The sequence below is a fragment of the Sphaerodactylus townsendi genome, linkage group LG06 (assembly GCF_021028975.2).
Source record: "Sphaerodactylus townsendi isolate TG3544 linkage group LG06, MPM_Stown_v2.3, whole genome shotgun sequence".
In the NCBI taxonomy this organism is placed as follows: Eukaryota; Metazoa; Chordata; class Lepidosauria; order Squamata; family Sphaerodactylidae; genus Sphaerodactylus; species Sphaerodactylus townsendi.
Genome location: NC_059430.1, coordinates 74,734,675 through 74,749,249, shown reverse-complemented (window position 1 = coordinate 74,749,249; position 14,575 = coordinate 74,734,675). Strand labels below are relative to the sequence as shown.

Genomic DNA, 14,575 nt, shown 5'->3' with positions numbered 1-14,575 from the left:
GGTCTCTTGTTTGGTAAACTGGATTTGTTTCCCAGCTCCTGTACATGAAGCCTTCTTGGTGACCTTGAGCTCGTCACAGCTTTCTCTGAACTCTCTCAGCCCCACCTATCTCACAAGGTGTCTGTTGGGGAGAGGAAGGGAAGGAGTTTTTAAGTTGCTTTGAGGCTCCTTATAGGAAAGTTGGTATATAAATCCAAACTCTTCTTCTTCTATATGATCAACTGTATATGTTTAGGTGAGCAAGCATTACAGTTCTTATCTGTTCAAAGAAAAGCCTGATTTCTTTGGGAGAAATACTGTAAATACCCCTTTTCTTCTGTGCTATGTATAATCTATGACTATGATGGTATAATAATGGCAGTAGAAATAAAACACTGTGGACAGGACAGCTTTGATGGAAGTGTTTATCTCAAAATGCATGGAATTTATTGTGAGGGGCCATGTCTCAATGGTAGTGCATTTGGCTTTCATGCATAATATCTTGGGTTGGCATCTTTAGGTAAGGAGTCTCTATTAGAACAACTGTGAAGAACCTGGTATAAGTTACAAGAATTGGATTGGGTGGGCAATATGTTCTTATTTAGGAATGTGAATTTTTTTGGATTCTTTGCTGGTAACTTTCTGCTCGCTGTGGATTTGACTGTACAGAAGAAAAGCATAGTGAGAATGCCTTGAGAAGGTGTGGAGCCAAGACAGGTTTACAGCTGTTGGCGCCTCTCTGTTTCTGTGCTCTCACAGCCCGCACGGGCATTTGTCCTTGATGTTTACACTGTCCTGTCCAGTGCAGTTTTCACAAGACAGCCCGGGTGGAGTAGGAACTTCAATGTGAGATTAGGATCTGGGACACCTGGAATTGAATCTGCCATTTGCCATGAGAGCTTGCTGCCTCTCCCAGCCTGCCCTCCCTCACTGGGTTGTTGTTAAGGCGAAAGGGAGGGGGAGAACAATGCTGTTGGTTGCTTTGGTGGGATTTGTAGTCCTTTCACAAGAAGCAGTATGTTGATTGAGCTGTATGAGGCGTCTTGCAGACCTTATTATCCATCTATGTTGACTCTGTAGTTGTTATGAATATTGTTTATAGTTTATAGTTTAATGTTATGTTTATAATGCCATGTTTATTGCTGCTATGATGTTATGTTGTGATGTTATATTTATGATGTTATATTTATTACTTTGAGGTTTATTGATCCTATGTTATTGTTGCCATGTTTATTGCTGATATGTGATGTTATACTTCTGATGTGGTTCCTGTTGTTGTGCACCACCCTGAGCCTTTCGGGGAAGGGCGGTATATAAATTAAATATGCATACATACACACAGAAGTTGGAATACAGAAGACGCCATGTTGGTTGATTTCACTATGGCTTGGAGCACTCTGAAGTTGATAACCAATAAAGTTAGGATAGCCAAAAGGGAGGTCCATTTAATTAATGGGTAATTAAATTGTGAATTTCACTGCAAGTGGATGTCATGACCTTTTTCTTCTCTTCTTCCAGGGTTTTTCTAAAGCTGTAGGAAGTTTTGTAAAATTGGGACTGATAAACACAGAACCATGCCCTATGCTGAGTGTAGCAGCACCTTCCATAAAATGGGTGAGTGTTTCTTTCTTGGATCCAAGAGAATAGCCTCATGAGGTTGCTGCTGAGGCTCGAGTTATATTACACTTCCATTTCCATTGTATCTGGTCATGTACACCTATCATTTATCATTTATATAATTTGAAAAGACCCCTATAAATACAGACAGTTGTGAAGAAAAATGAGTAAAATAAGAAATACATCCAACAAGTGACTTCAGATATGAAAACACTCAAGGGAATGAAAAATATTTCTCTGAGACCAAAAGCAAATTATTATTATTTAATTAAGACATTAAAAGATCACAGTGTTTGATCTTACCATCTTTTCTGCTCACCTGATTTCCCCTCCTCACTGTAGTCCCTGTCCCATGGGGTTTGTGTCTAAGAGGTCCCGCAAACCCTGGCATAGCCTTCTCAGTGATCAAAAATGAACCTTCTTCCCTATTTTCTCTATTGGAAATGACGGTATGACTCATAGTAAAAAACTACTTCCTGTACATTTTCTGAAAGCACCATGGTGTTCCAGTATATTGGAAAGGGCAATCACAGTTTTTCACGTTTTTCTTTCCATGCAATACTCCATTGCCAGAGATGCTCCCCTCCGATCAATTTTATCTTACTCAAAATTTTATGTTTCAAAGACATCAAAGATGGTGTTAGATCCTGTTTCCAGTAACTTGTTATCATTATTCTGTTTAGCTTTTTCTCACTAAGGTTATCATTAGCTTTCTAGCTCTTTGAAATCCTGCAAACTTCTTTCTTTACCTATAGTTTTTCTAGGGCTTCAGTGCTTTCAGAAAGTCAAGTCTTGTTAACGGTGGTTTTCTCATACCTAGCAAGAACTGATGTGCAAGCTTCTGGGGCTGAAGCCATCTGTAAAATTGAATGATCTTCGAGAAGTCATCTGCAATAAATTGGACAAGAATGAAAGGCAGCTGGAAGCATTAGAATGGTATGTGACTGCATGAGCAACCATTCTCTACATACAGATCCATAAGTTCTCTCTTCAGTATTTAGATACACAGTGCATAACCAAACTGCCAATTAAGTTTATGGAAAATAGATGTTCCCTCTGCCTACTCCAGGTTCATTAAAACTTTCCTTAACCTGAAGATTTGATGTGAAAAAATGATTTTAGGTGTCCAAACAAGTTTCTGTGTAAGTTTTTAGCTAGTTTGAATCCTATATTAGTCAATGCATACATTAACCTTAGTCTAGTGGTGGGATTCAGCAGGTTTGCACCACTTTGGCAGAACCGGTTGTTAAAATGGTGCTTGTAAACAACCAGTTATTAAATTATTTGAATCTCACCACCAGAACCGGTTGCTAAATTATTTGAATCCCAACACTGGTTAGGGTTAGAGCAGGGGATTGGATCCGGGTTAGGGTTACATTGCATTCTAGGCCATGGACTAGGACTAGTGCTACGGTCCGTGTCAGGTTTTGGGTCAGAGTTAGGGTTTGGGTGACAATTTATTACAGAATAAATTATTTTTAAAAACCAAGTTAGGGTTAGGGTTAAGGCTGGGGTAGGGGCTCAGATTTGGGTTAGGGTTGCATTGATTTCTAGGACGGAGACTAGGACTGGGACCATAGTCATTGTCAGGTTTGGGGTTAGCGTTAAGATTCAGGTAACAATTTATGATTAATATTTTTCCCCAAAAACATAAGTTAGGGTTAGGGTTAAAGCTAGGGCAGGAACTCGGGTTCTGGTTTGGGTTAGGTTCACCTCTGGGCAAATACTTGGAGTAGGGCTATGGTCAGTTTCATATTTCTGTTTAGTGTTAGTGTCAGAATTTATCACGGAATGATTTAAAAAAACCAAAGTTATGGTCATTGGTGGGATTCAGCAGGTTTGCATTATTTCAGCAGAACTGGTTGTTAAAATGGTGCTTGTAAACAACCAGTTGTTAATTTATTTGAATCTCACCACCAGAACCGGTTGCTAAATTATTTGAATCCCAACACTGCCTTAGTCCTTATGTAATGTGTACTAAATGTAAGAAGTAAGTGGTTGGTCCTACTTCTAGGGCAGTGGTGGCGAACCTTTGGCACTCCAGATGTTATGGACTACAATTCCCATCAGCTCCTGCCAGCATGGCCAATTGGCCATGCTGGAAGGGGCTGATGGGAATTGTAGTCCATAACATCTGGAGTGCCAAAGGTTCGCCACCACGGTTCTAGGGGAATTTAATATAAATTGAGGATACTGGGTGTAAGATAGGTGGAAAAACATTACCAAGGGAAGAATGTAGCAACAGAAGTTAATGTGAAATATCTGTTTAAGAGAATATCTTGGGCTTAAATGGCTTTGAAATACTTACTTCTTAAATTCCAGAGTATAAGCATCTAACTGAGTGACATAAAGACATGCTGTCAGTTCCTGAGATAGACTATTATCTGGCCAATCTGAGCCCAGAGGCCTTTAAGGGATAGAGATGTATGTTCAGTACCACCAATAGCTGCCCTAGAAATAAAGTCAAGGAACTTAACCACATAAATGTAGTATAGGTATAACATTTTTCTGGATGGGACTAACTGCTAGGTGAAGTAGTTGTCTGTTTTTGTTTCTTTCCTCTTGTTTCTAATTGTAGCAGTAGAGTTACATTAGGGATCACCCAGCGAGCCTCTCTGACTATGCACCCCTGTTTCCTATCTGAAACAATGAGAATAATTACATTTCTATGAAGTATGGTGTAGTTATCTTAAATGTGTAATAAGCTTGTTCAGGCAAGTATCTTCATTTTATTGCACTACTTCAGGTTGGGATTGCTTGGAGATGAGCCTGTTCCAAGAGCAGACAGTATAGTGGGTGCCCTAGCCAAACACATGGAGGCCAAGCTGTCTTTTGGTATGTGAAATACTGTTTGTGTATGGATTGGTGGATTAAAGTGTCTTGTTGTCTTTCCTGTTCACAGGGAGCAAGAAGGCTTAAGTAGACTTCCTTGCCAATATGTTGCCAGTTTGTTACTGGAAGGTTCATGGGTAGGGCTTGTCTTGACTATTTTGTCCCCCAGGCAAACTGTTCAGATAACTCAATACACACCCCATTAGTGTCTCTAGCTCCTCTTAATCAATTATGGTCTTTTTGCTTCAAGATTCTGATAGTTCGCAAGTTTTCTGTAATTTGAAAGCTTTCAGTTTTGGCGTTATTTTTGTGCGACCTAATATGGTATTATATGGTTTTTCAGAAAATGCGCCTACATTTAGCTGAAATCAACTTAGACTCAATCTGGCTACAGGCTACAATTAATTTTGATGTCATCAAACATTTTGGGTCTCAGATCCATTGGCTCACTTCTTTTGTGTGTTGCTGTTTCCTCTGGGACCAGCAGGACTGTAAAGACTGATCTAGAAACTGTAAAAAATGAAATGAATGGGTAACTATTTACCATATATACAAAGTTTAGTTAATGGAGCATGATCTAGTGCCAGTAAAACAGAACTATACCTCCACATTCCATGGCAGTATTTGTATGACTATCAGATTTTGGTGATAGAGATGGATACTTCTATTCTATCTTGTGAGACTCCTTGTTATACCTGGTTGGTCACCATCAAGAGTGTTGAAGCAATTGGACCATTTATATGTTGTTATAACATGAAGATCTCATCAAATTTCAGTAGCTAAGCAAGGTCAGCACTAGTTAGTACTTGCATGAGAAGCCACCAAGGAAGTCTAGGACTGCTGCACAGAAACAGGTGTTGGCAAACCACCTCTCATGCCAACACCTGCCTCTGGGCATCTCATACCTTGAAAAACCTATGGGGTCACCATAAGTTTGTTTCAAGTTGATGGCACTTCCCACCACATAGCATGAACATTCTTTGTTTCAGAGGGATAAGATGAATTTCATTTGAAACCAGAAGCAAAATGCAAGAGGACCTGTTTTTACCTCTTGTCATCAAACTTGCATCTTGCAATTATTTCCTGCATTAAAGAAAAGACATACAGCTTTCTGTGTCTTTTTATTAGGCATTGGAGAGCGAGATATGATTGTTATGAGAAATGAAATAGGAATCAGGCATCCCTCTGGTCATTTGGAAGAAAAAAACATCAATCTGGTGGTGTATGGTGATGCTAAAGGATATTCTGCAATGGCTAAAACTGTAGGGTATCCTACTGCCATTGCAGCAAAGATGGTGCTTGATGGTATGTATGTACAAGGTTCTTCCTATGTTTTGTCAGGATAATCTAATGATGAGGAGGTGACTGATGTTTTCAGTCATAGGTGATTCAAGACCTTTCCAAAAAGGTCTTGGAAAGTTGTTATGAATCAGTACATTTGTTGTTATGAATCAGTACATTTCTTCAGTTTATTATTTGTTTATTTATAATCCCATATTTCTTCCTAATCAGAGCTACAAAGGAAGCTAACATTTAGAGCAAGCATTAGAAAAATATATTGTAAAAACAGGTAAATCAGAACTAGAATTTGTATATTTAATTCCCAAGTGTGGGCCCCATCTGCGGATATTGAAATCTATGGATTGCGGCCACAATTACCCCGCCCCCCCACAGATATTTATTCTAACATTGGGGACATCCTAAGCCTGCAGGAAAAAATGATATATTTTTTAATTGGAGGGTTTTGAATCCCCCTCAAATAAAAAAGCATTTTCTGTGCAAGTATAGAGAACACTCTTACCTTTTGAAATGCTGCTGCAGGAATCCACTTTGGCGACAGATGCTTGGAGTGGCTCCAGATTCTGACTGCCTTAGTGGTGGAGGGCTTGAGGTAAATAGTTGGGGCTTGGATCCACAAAGGGGGGAGATGGTATTCTGCCCTTTGAGTCTCATGAGCCTCCCACTTGTTTATATTTAAAATTCAAAGCAACAAATTAATATGTAAGGCAGGAATTCCAGTCAGAACAAAAAAAATCTACAACCACTTGTGGAAGACAGTGATAGAAAGGCAGCGGCATGTTCCTGGGGAGGGAATTCAATAATCTTGGTGTCATGACTTAGAAAGTCACATGCCTAGACTCAGAAAGTGGGGGCACCTGAAGCCAAGGCTCAGGAGATGATTCTATACATTGTGTAGTAATTTGCAATAGTACAAAGCTTTGCTTTTCAGTCGTGAATTTGTCTTTTAAATGTGATTGCTAGGGGCTTCTGTGCTCCTATTCCCCAGCACTATTCCAAACAGTTCTGTGAGATAAAACTTGAATCTTTTCTTTTGTCAGTATGAATCCAATAGACATTGATTTATCACTTTGCCTTCCAGGGGAAATTAACACCAAAGGCATGGTTATCCCAATGACAAAGAATATATATGGACCGATCCTGGAACGAGTTCAAGCTGAAGGCATTGTATACAGTACCCAGAGTGTTATCAAGCAATAAATAACATTTTTGTATTTTTTTTGGTGGGGAAGGGTTTACTTTCTGTATCTAGCTTTCTATGCATAACCGAAAGCAAGTTGTCCATAGGCGTGTCTGACTGCAGGGCTCTTCTGACAAGCCCCACTGGTATGAATAGAAAATACTCAGCTGCTCCTAATTTGTATAGTTCTAGTGCAGTTCCAATGGAATTGAAAAAGGTTGTGTAAAAGAGCTTCCTGATGGATGTGCCCCATACCTTTGAAAAAGTATTTACAAAGGTATCCACCTAATATTTTAGGTGGGCAATAAGTTGTTGTCATCATCCTCACCATCATTCAGTCATAATCTGGAGCAGTATTTGTCTTCAAAAGAGAAATCCTTTTTAAGTGAACTTGTTCTGCCAGTGCCAAAACATTTAATTGTATTTTTAAAATGTTGCAATATTGTATTTTTTTAAATGTTGCTTTCACATCCTACATGTGAGCTCCCAAAGGCATCTGGTGGGCCACTGCGAGTAGCAGAGTACTGGACTAGATGGACTCTGGTCTGATCCAGCAGCTCTTTCTTATGTTCTTGCTTTTCAGTGGTGGATTGGTCTTTAAAATGTGACAAGGGAAGAAGCAAACTGTAATATGTTCCTTTTGATGCCAAATTGGGATGTCTCCCCCGGCTTTGTTCACTAACTTATGATATATATAGAGTACCTCAAACTGCTTATTCTGATGACTTCCTATTAAAGTCAGTGAGACATTTTCAGAATAAGTGATTTGATAATTACTTTTTGTAAGAATATATATGAGGCAACTTTTGATCCTTTCATTATTTATTTTTTTGGAGGTAGTCTCTTTATGGTGGAATCCTTGGGAATAGTTATCTGATGAATAAGCATGATACTGTTACCTGAAATGGTAGGGTCTGTCCTTTTTAGAGTAGGGCAATAGTGAGGCAGCTCTTGCTTTGCAAGAGCGGGAAACCGAGTCAGTGTACAAGGTTTATACCAAGAATGTTCACCACTAGAAATCTGCTGGAGACCACAGAGTAAAGTTCAACAAATTTTATTTAGAAACAAAAGTAATAAACTTACAGGCATGCAATTGGGTAACACACACACACACACACACACACACACACACACACACACACACACGAGAATATTGGAGAATTCTAAGATTTAGAAAGAGAGGAAGGATAAGGTTTGGAATAGATTGAGGTTTATGTGGGTAAAAGTTACCTGTCCTGAAGAGGAATAGTCCTGAGAAGCAAAGTTCAACACCTGTGCTGGATTCTGAAGAGGCAGGGTAAGGCAGCTGATACACAATGCATACCAGGGGTATAAGTTGGATGGGGTGACCTCGTGCCGAACTGTTCTCGTGAGAACAGGGCATCTCATTGGGGGCCCTCTCCCTTGAGCCATAATATCCGATCACCCCAGACCCAGTACAAAGTTGCCGTCCTCACCATTGCTGGAATCCAACCTGCCTGCTTGTCCATCCATAACTATAGGAATGGAAATACCTGCGGGGATTCAGGAAAACTGCCTTAATGTTAGGCCTCAGGCCTGTAGCCAATGAATGGACTCTGGATTCTTGATCAGTAATGTTTATTGAAAGGCAGTAAGTACCTAGCTTGAGAAAGCTAGTTCTGCTCAATCTTTCCTGGACTCCTTTATCCTTGCCCAGTCCCCCCTCCCAATTTCCCAGAGAAAATGTGAAAATAGTTGTTTGAAGCCAAGGCCATGATAGGGATAGATACAGCCACCTGCCTTGCCTCCCCACCTGCCAACAAACACATTATGTTTCCCCTGAGGCAGAGAGACTTGTCAGGGTCATTATCTATGATCCGTGTCAAAGCAATAAACAAGGAAAGGAAGAGAGAAAGGTCCTTTACATATCAATCAGAGCACAGATCAATCAGGTTACATAAAAGTTGCAATCAGGTTCTATATAACAGACTTTGCTCCTAACACAAATAAAGATTTGGATCTGCTGGTACAGGAATTTTATCAAAGGATTATTTACCATCCTTTGCCTTACCTGATTCCATGACCAAACTTGAATAGAGTGGTAAAAAAGGAACAATTGCAACAAAGATCAAAACCAAGAAATAAAATGTTGCAGAGAAAGACCATATATAAACATGTAACATGGATAAATATGAAAAATGGATACAAGGTGTCTCTATGTATAAATACTAAAACAAAGTAGAAATGTGCAACTAAAACAAATTAGAAATGTATCACCAAATGTGTTTTGACCAAGTATTCAATGGTCATTAACGTCATTGCTAGAATACGAAACAAAGAACCAAGGCTGCTCTGCATTACAGTAGACAAACATAAAGAAATAAAAATATTTTCCTACTGAATGTTTTCAAATTCAAAATAAAAATACATTTAATGCATTGCTTCAGCTTGGAAGCAATGTTGATATAGTAAGTTGCCTTTGTAAGGATGGAGACTTTTTACTATAGTATCGTGGAGACAATGTTAATGTGCCAGTTGCCTCCACAAAAAAACTTTTTTCCATAATACCCTACAAATGAATTAAAAATACAATTAAAAATAACTGAAAAGTGCTATATATCAAAAAATCAGCCCTGGGCTGTTTCCACACGGCAATGGAAACGCACTTTCACCAGCATAAATTATGCTGGTGGAGGCTCATGGACTGCTTGCATGGCAGCATGCGAGCAGCCCTGCAGATCCGCCACACTGGAGAGGCGCCACCTCTTGTCCGTTGCCTCCGCTGACCTGCCTGTCCAGCGTCGCTCTGGAGGGCTGCAGGGACCCACCCACGCTGCCCTCCGACCTCCAGGGGCTGCTGTGAACGCTTCCCCAGGGATGGTGGTTTTGCCACCCCAGGGGCACTGTATTCTGCCTGTGTGGAAAGGGTTCAGAAATATGCAACCACATTCTTCCCCTGCAGAATGACAAATGTAACAAAAACGGTAACACAGCAATGATCTCAGTGCAAACACCTGTAGTGTCCTTTATCATTAGGAGTCTTTATCTTTTGATTGTTGTGTTAGCATTTTAGATTTCACGTGACTTCTGAATTTTGGCTATCACTTTTCTTCTTCATCTTGCAAGTTGCCATCCCATGTGGATCTAGAAAGCACTGAAATCTTCAACCACTGTTAATTCTCCTTCTATTCATTCCTCAAGATCTTGCAGCATTTGCCCATAAAATGCCTTTTGTTTCTCATTGATTGCATATATATTAAACCCAATGTGAAGTGCCATATATATATATATATATGACCCTTTACAAAAATGTATCTTTCTCCCATCATGCTTAGTCACAGCTATACCTAATGGCAATTTTCTATCAAATGCTATCATGAACCCTTTAGTTTTGTTTTCTGCTGCTGCATAAAAATTTATGTCTCTACATACTTCCTTTCATAGTCTCTCCTGTCCATTCTTAATATGTGTTTCTTGAAGCAGCAGTGGCGTAGTGGCTAAGAGTAGTGGCTAAGAGCAGGTGCTCTCTGATCTGGAGGAACCGGGTTTGATTCCCAGCTCTGCCGCTTGAGTTGTGGAGGCTTATCTGGGGGATTCATATTAGCCTGTGCACTCCCACACACGCCAGCTGGGTGACCTTGGGCTAGTCACAGCTTTTCGGAGCTCTCTCAGCCCCACCTACCTCACAGGGTGTTTGTTGTGAGGGGGGAAGGGCAAGGAGATTGTAAGCCTCTTTGAGTCTCCTACAGGAGAGAAAGGGGGGATATAAATCCAAACTCCTCTTCTTCTCTTCTTGAAAACAGACAGTATAATCCTTCCATCTCTTATGTTTGTTGTTCAATCAACTTATATCAACAGAAAACAATTTAATAGAGATTGTCTTTACTGAAAACAGACGATAGAATAAGCAAGCAAGAGTTTTGTAATGTATCAATTAAAGTACTACCAATAACTACATAAATAGGAAGGCAGCAGCATGGTGTAGCCCGATTTCACAATATGTTGGAAGCTAAGCAGCGTTGGTACTTGAAAAAGACTGCTAAGAAAGACTCTTCAGAGAAGGGGGCGAACCACCTCTGCTTTTCAATGGCCTTGAAACCCCCTTGCTGGGTAGCCATAAGTCAGATGAGATTTGACGGCAGACACAGCTACACAAAAGACAAACATATCTACGATATTAACATCTGTCTACTTTCCTATTATACTTAATTTAGTTCTTTTAATTGAGAGCCCCACCATTTATTGTCCATAACTACTGATTGTCTTCTAATTAAAGCTGTCTTATTAGTTCTTATCTGCTGAGGTCTTATTCAATTTTTCCCACATAATTTTTTTTGGAATAGACTTCAAAGTATCCTTTTAATCTAGGAAAGCTGCAAAGAGTTTCTTCCCACCACCATAATTTTCAGCCAGGTGGGCTAGTGTAACACTGGTCTAAAGTAGACCTATCAGCACAACATTAATTAGTAAACAGAAGGGGAAACCCTGTCTCTTAGGAATATGAGGTTTGATCAGATATTTAGTTAGAAAATATGAGTTGCTTCATTCCTTTATTGTTATTACTGATTTGTCCGAATATACCTTAATATCTGCTCCATCTATGTTCAGTTTGGGGTTACTGCTAATAGTTGCAGGTATAAAATCTCTCATATGCATATCATTCAACTGGATCAGAATATCTCTTGGAATGTTTCTCTTTGTGGTTATTTTGTTATTCACTATGAACTCAGTGTCTAATCTTATAACCTCAGTATGTTCAGACCCTAAACAGCCCACAAAATTCCTCCAAAAAGATTTTAAAATTAAGCCTTTCTAATTTTTAGGTAAGTTTTCTTATATATCAGTCTCCTTTAGAAATTATCAGTGCTCTCTACTTTATCTAAGAGTTCTTTCATATCATTTTCTTGATCCCTAAAATCTTTTTCCTGCACTCTAGAGGCTCCCTCTATCTCGGGTCTGCAACCTGTGGCTCTCCAGATGTTCATGGACTACAATTCCCATCAGCCCCTGCCAGCACAGCCAATTGGCCATGCTGGCAGGGGCTGATGGGAGTTGTAGTCCATGAACATCTGGAGAGCCACAGGTTGCAGACTTCTACTCTAATCTGACTCACCATTTAATTCCTGATTGTACTCAGTTCTCCTGTTTATCTAGTTACTTTCAATCTGCTTCAGTCTCTTATCAAATTATATAAATTTAAAGTCTATTTATGTTCAGTTTCATCTACTTTTTCTTAATGACCTTCTTAAATCTCTCAAAAGTTTATAATTTTTCCCCATATTTATGTTGCAATAATTTTGAAGGTCTTCTTGACCAATTACCTGCAGCCATCTTTGTCCCACCCTGCCCTGCTCTGGTGCAAAAGTTGTGCCAGAAGTGCACATGGGGAAAGCAAGAAGCACAGGCAGGGCAAGAGGAAGCATTTCGGGACAAAAAATCTTGCCCTGATGCACTTCCTCTCTAAGCACGCGGCAAGGAGGAAGTGCATCGGGACCAGATTTTTTGCCCTGATGTGCTCCAGAGGAAAAAACAAAACAAGAGGGGTAAGGAAAGAAAGAGGGAGGAGAAATAAATAAATGGGGGTGGTGGTATATCCTATGCCATATACCATGTTTCCCTGAAAATAAGACAGTGTCTTATATTAATTTTTGCTCCCAAAGATGCGCTATGTCGTATTTTCAGGGGATGTCTTATTTTTCCTCTCCACAGCTGCATGCTCTGGTGTTCTGTTCGACGGGCACGCTTCCAAACAAAAACTTTGCTATGCCTTACTTTTGGGGGATGCACTTCAGCAAAACCTCTACTATGTCATCAGTGTGTGTGTGTGTGTGTGTGTGTGTGTTAATAACACCAAAATAAAGTCTTCCCTTAATTTTGCTAATCTATTCAACTCTGCTCGTTTGCAAATATCTAACTCATAGTTGTTCAATTAATCCTTAATAGTTCAGGCTACTTTAAACACTGCTACAGGTGGACAAGAGAGTTGACTGCAATCAGAAAGCTTGTTCAGAGAAAGTCACTTAAATGTGTCATCCCATTTTGGATCTTCACAGCTCAATTTTCAGTCAAAAACGTACACCCATTGGAATCAGAGATGTCTATCCTTAGGTATTAATTACACAACTTCCTCTATATTCCACAGAGTCTCACAGCTGCTCTGCTCACGGCTGTGAATCTTCTTACTTTATCCTGTACATTAGGTTAGCAAAGCTGGCTTACACACAAAACAAAAGAAGTGGCAGCGCTGGCCCTCCATGCTCATGGTGTGGCTTTGGCTGCCAGCAAGTTCTTTTATGGGTTCCACCCAGAAGGTGTTTGGAACAATTGCCTACTAGTCAGTTACAGACAGAATGTTAGCTCCCCCCAAACAACAGCTTGGTAGCTGGACCCAATGGGTTTGGGTCACCAAGTTGCTAGTGCTGCACATGCTGCCATTGATACATGCCCAAGTTGACAAAATCAGTAATTGTCTTTTTGGCATCAGGCCAAAATTACCTTATTTGCAGTTTTTAATTCAGTTCTTTTCTGTCTCTATTCTGTCTTTGAAAATGTAACATCTAAGTCAGAGGTGAAAACTCCATTCCCTGCAGCAGTACATTTCTGTGAGGTGATCCTAGAGGGAGTTGTTGGCATACTGCCATCAAAATAACCATGACTTTTATACCTTCATTCTCACTGATGGCAATTGAAAAACGTTTTGCTTGTGAGTGTTGTCTAAATGTTTCATTCTTGTCAAAAGTGATTCTTTTGAGGTCTTGGACATCGTTGACTCCAAATGGTTTTGATTTAAAAACCAAACTCTATCTCCATTCCCATTTATGCCTCTTTTTCACAGCTACTCAGATAAATAAAAAGATCCCTCCTTTTTGAAGCTTTTCTTTTACAAATGTTAATACTTCAGTTTAGAATGATGTAAAGTGTATTGCCAGATTGTGAATCATTCAAAGTCTTTGTGTAACTGTTTTCTATTTCAGAATACTTTTGAATTACTGAATTGATTTCTAATGTGGGATTAGTGAATATGCAGGTGCTAAGTTTAAAGAAATCCAGTGCTTTTGCTGCTGTCCATTTGATACTAAATAAAAATACCTTACTTCATTGCTATTTATTTGTTTGTGTTTTATACTAGCATGGGCGTTCACATATTTGCATATTAGCTGTATCACGAGTCCTGGGTAGATCACTTTAAGAGTGAGATAATTAACATATTATTGTGATTATTAATAGAATATTGTAGAATTACATGAAAAATACAGCAAAATATTGGCTGAAATCAGGGTCCAAGCAAGGAGGGGAGGGACAAAAGGGGAGCACTGTTTTGCAGAGACCCAGAAGCCTACCCTGAGCTGCAAAAAGATTGTGGAAAACTCTCAAAAATCTCACGTGAGGCTCACAGACCCCAGTCAAGAGGAGAATGACCCTTTCTCCTTCCTTGCTTCATCTGAGACATATTTGTGAGTTATGACAATACTAATTCATTTTTTGTTCATGAAATTGTAGCCTTGCCTTGAATGTAAAACTGCCATTGTTCCGTCAAGCTTCCTTTTGTCCCACTCCAGTAGACATTTTTATTCAGACTCTGCAAGAGTTACGCTGTCAGAAAGAAACAGCCAGGGTCAACTTATCTAAGCAAGAAGCATAAGTGGCAGCTGTGAGATAAAGCCACTTCATAAGGTGGCTGAGTTAGCCCTTCTTCAGGCTGAAATA

The 14,575-nt window shown here is 39.6% G+C and overlaps 1 protein-coding gene across 1 annotated transcript in view; it reads left to right on the top strand.

The window, feature by feature from the left end:
• The window catches only part of AASS (aminoadipate-semialdehyde synthase), a 44,021-nt gene extending 33,589 nt beyond the window's left edge, over positions 1 to 10,432 (top strand). The window contains exons 20-24 of the mRNA XM_048502262.1: positions 1,498 to 1,593; positions 2,417 to 2,532; positions 4,343 to 4,431; positions 5,557 to 5,733; positions 6,809 to 10,432. Of these exons, the coding sequence (XP_048358219.1) occupies positions 1,498 to 1,593; positions 2,417 to 2,532; positions 4,343 to 4,431; positions 5,557 to 5,733; positions 6,809 to 6,927 (597 nt within the window). The 3' untranslated portion in view covers positions 6,928 to 10,432. The remainder of the gene's footprint in view (positions 1 to 1,497; positions 1,594 to 2,416; positions 2,533 to 4,342; positions 4,432 to 5,556; positions 5,734 to 6,808) is intronic.
• The last annotated feature ends 4,143 nt before the right edge of the window (positions 10,433 to 14,575 follow it).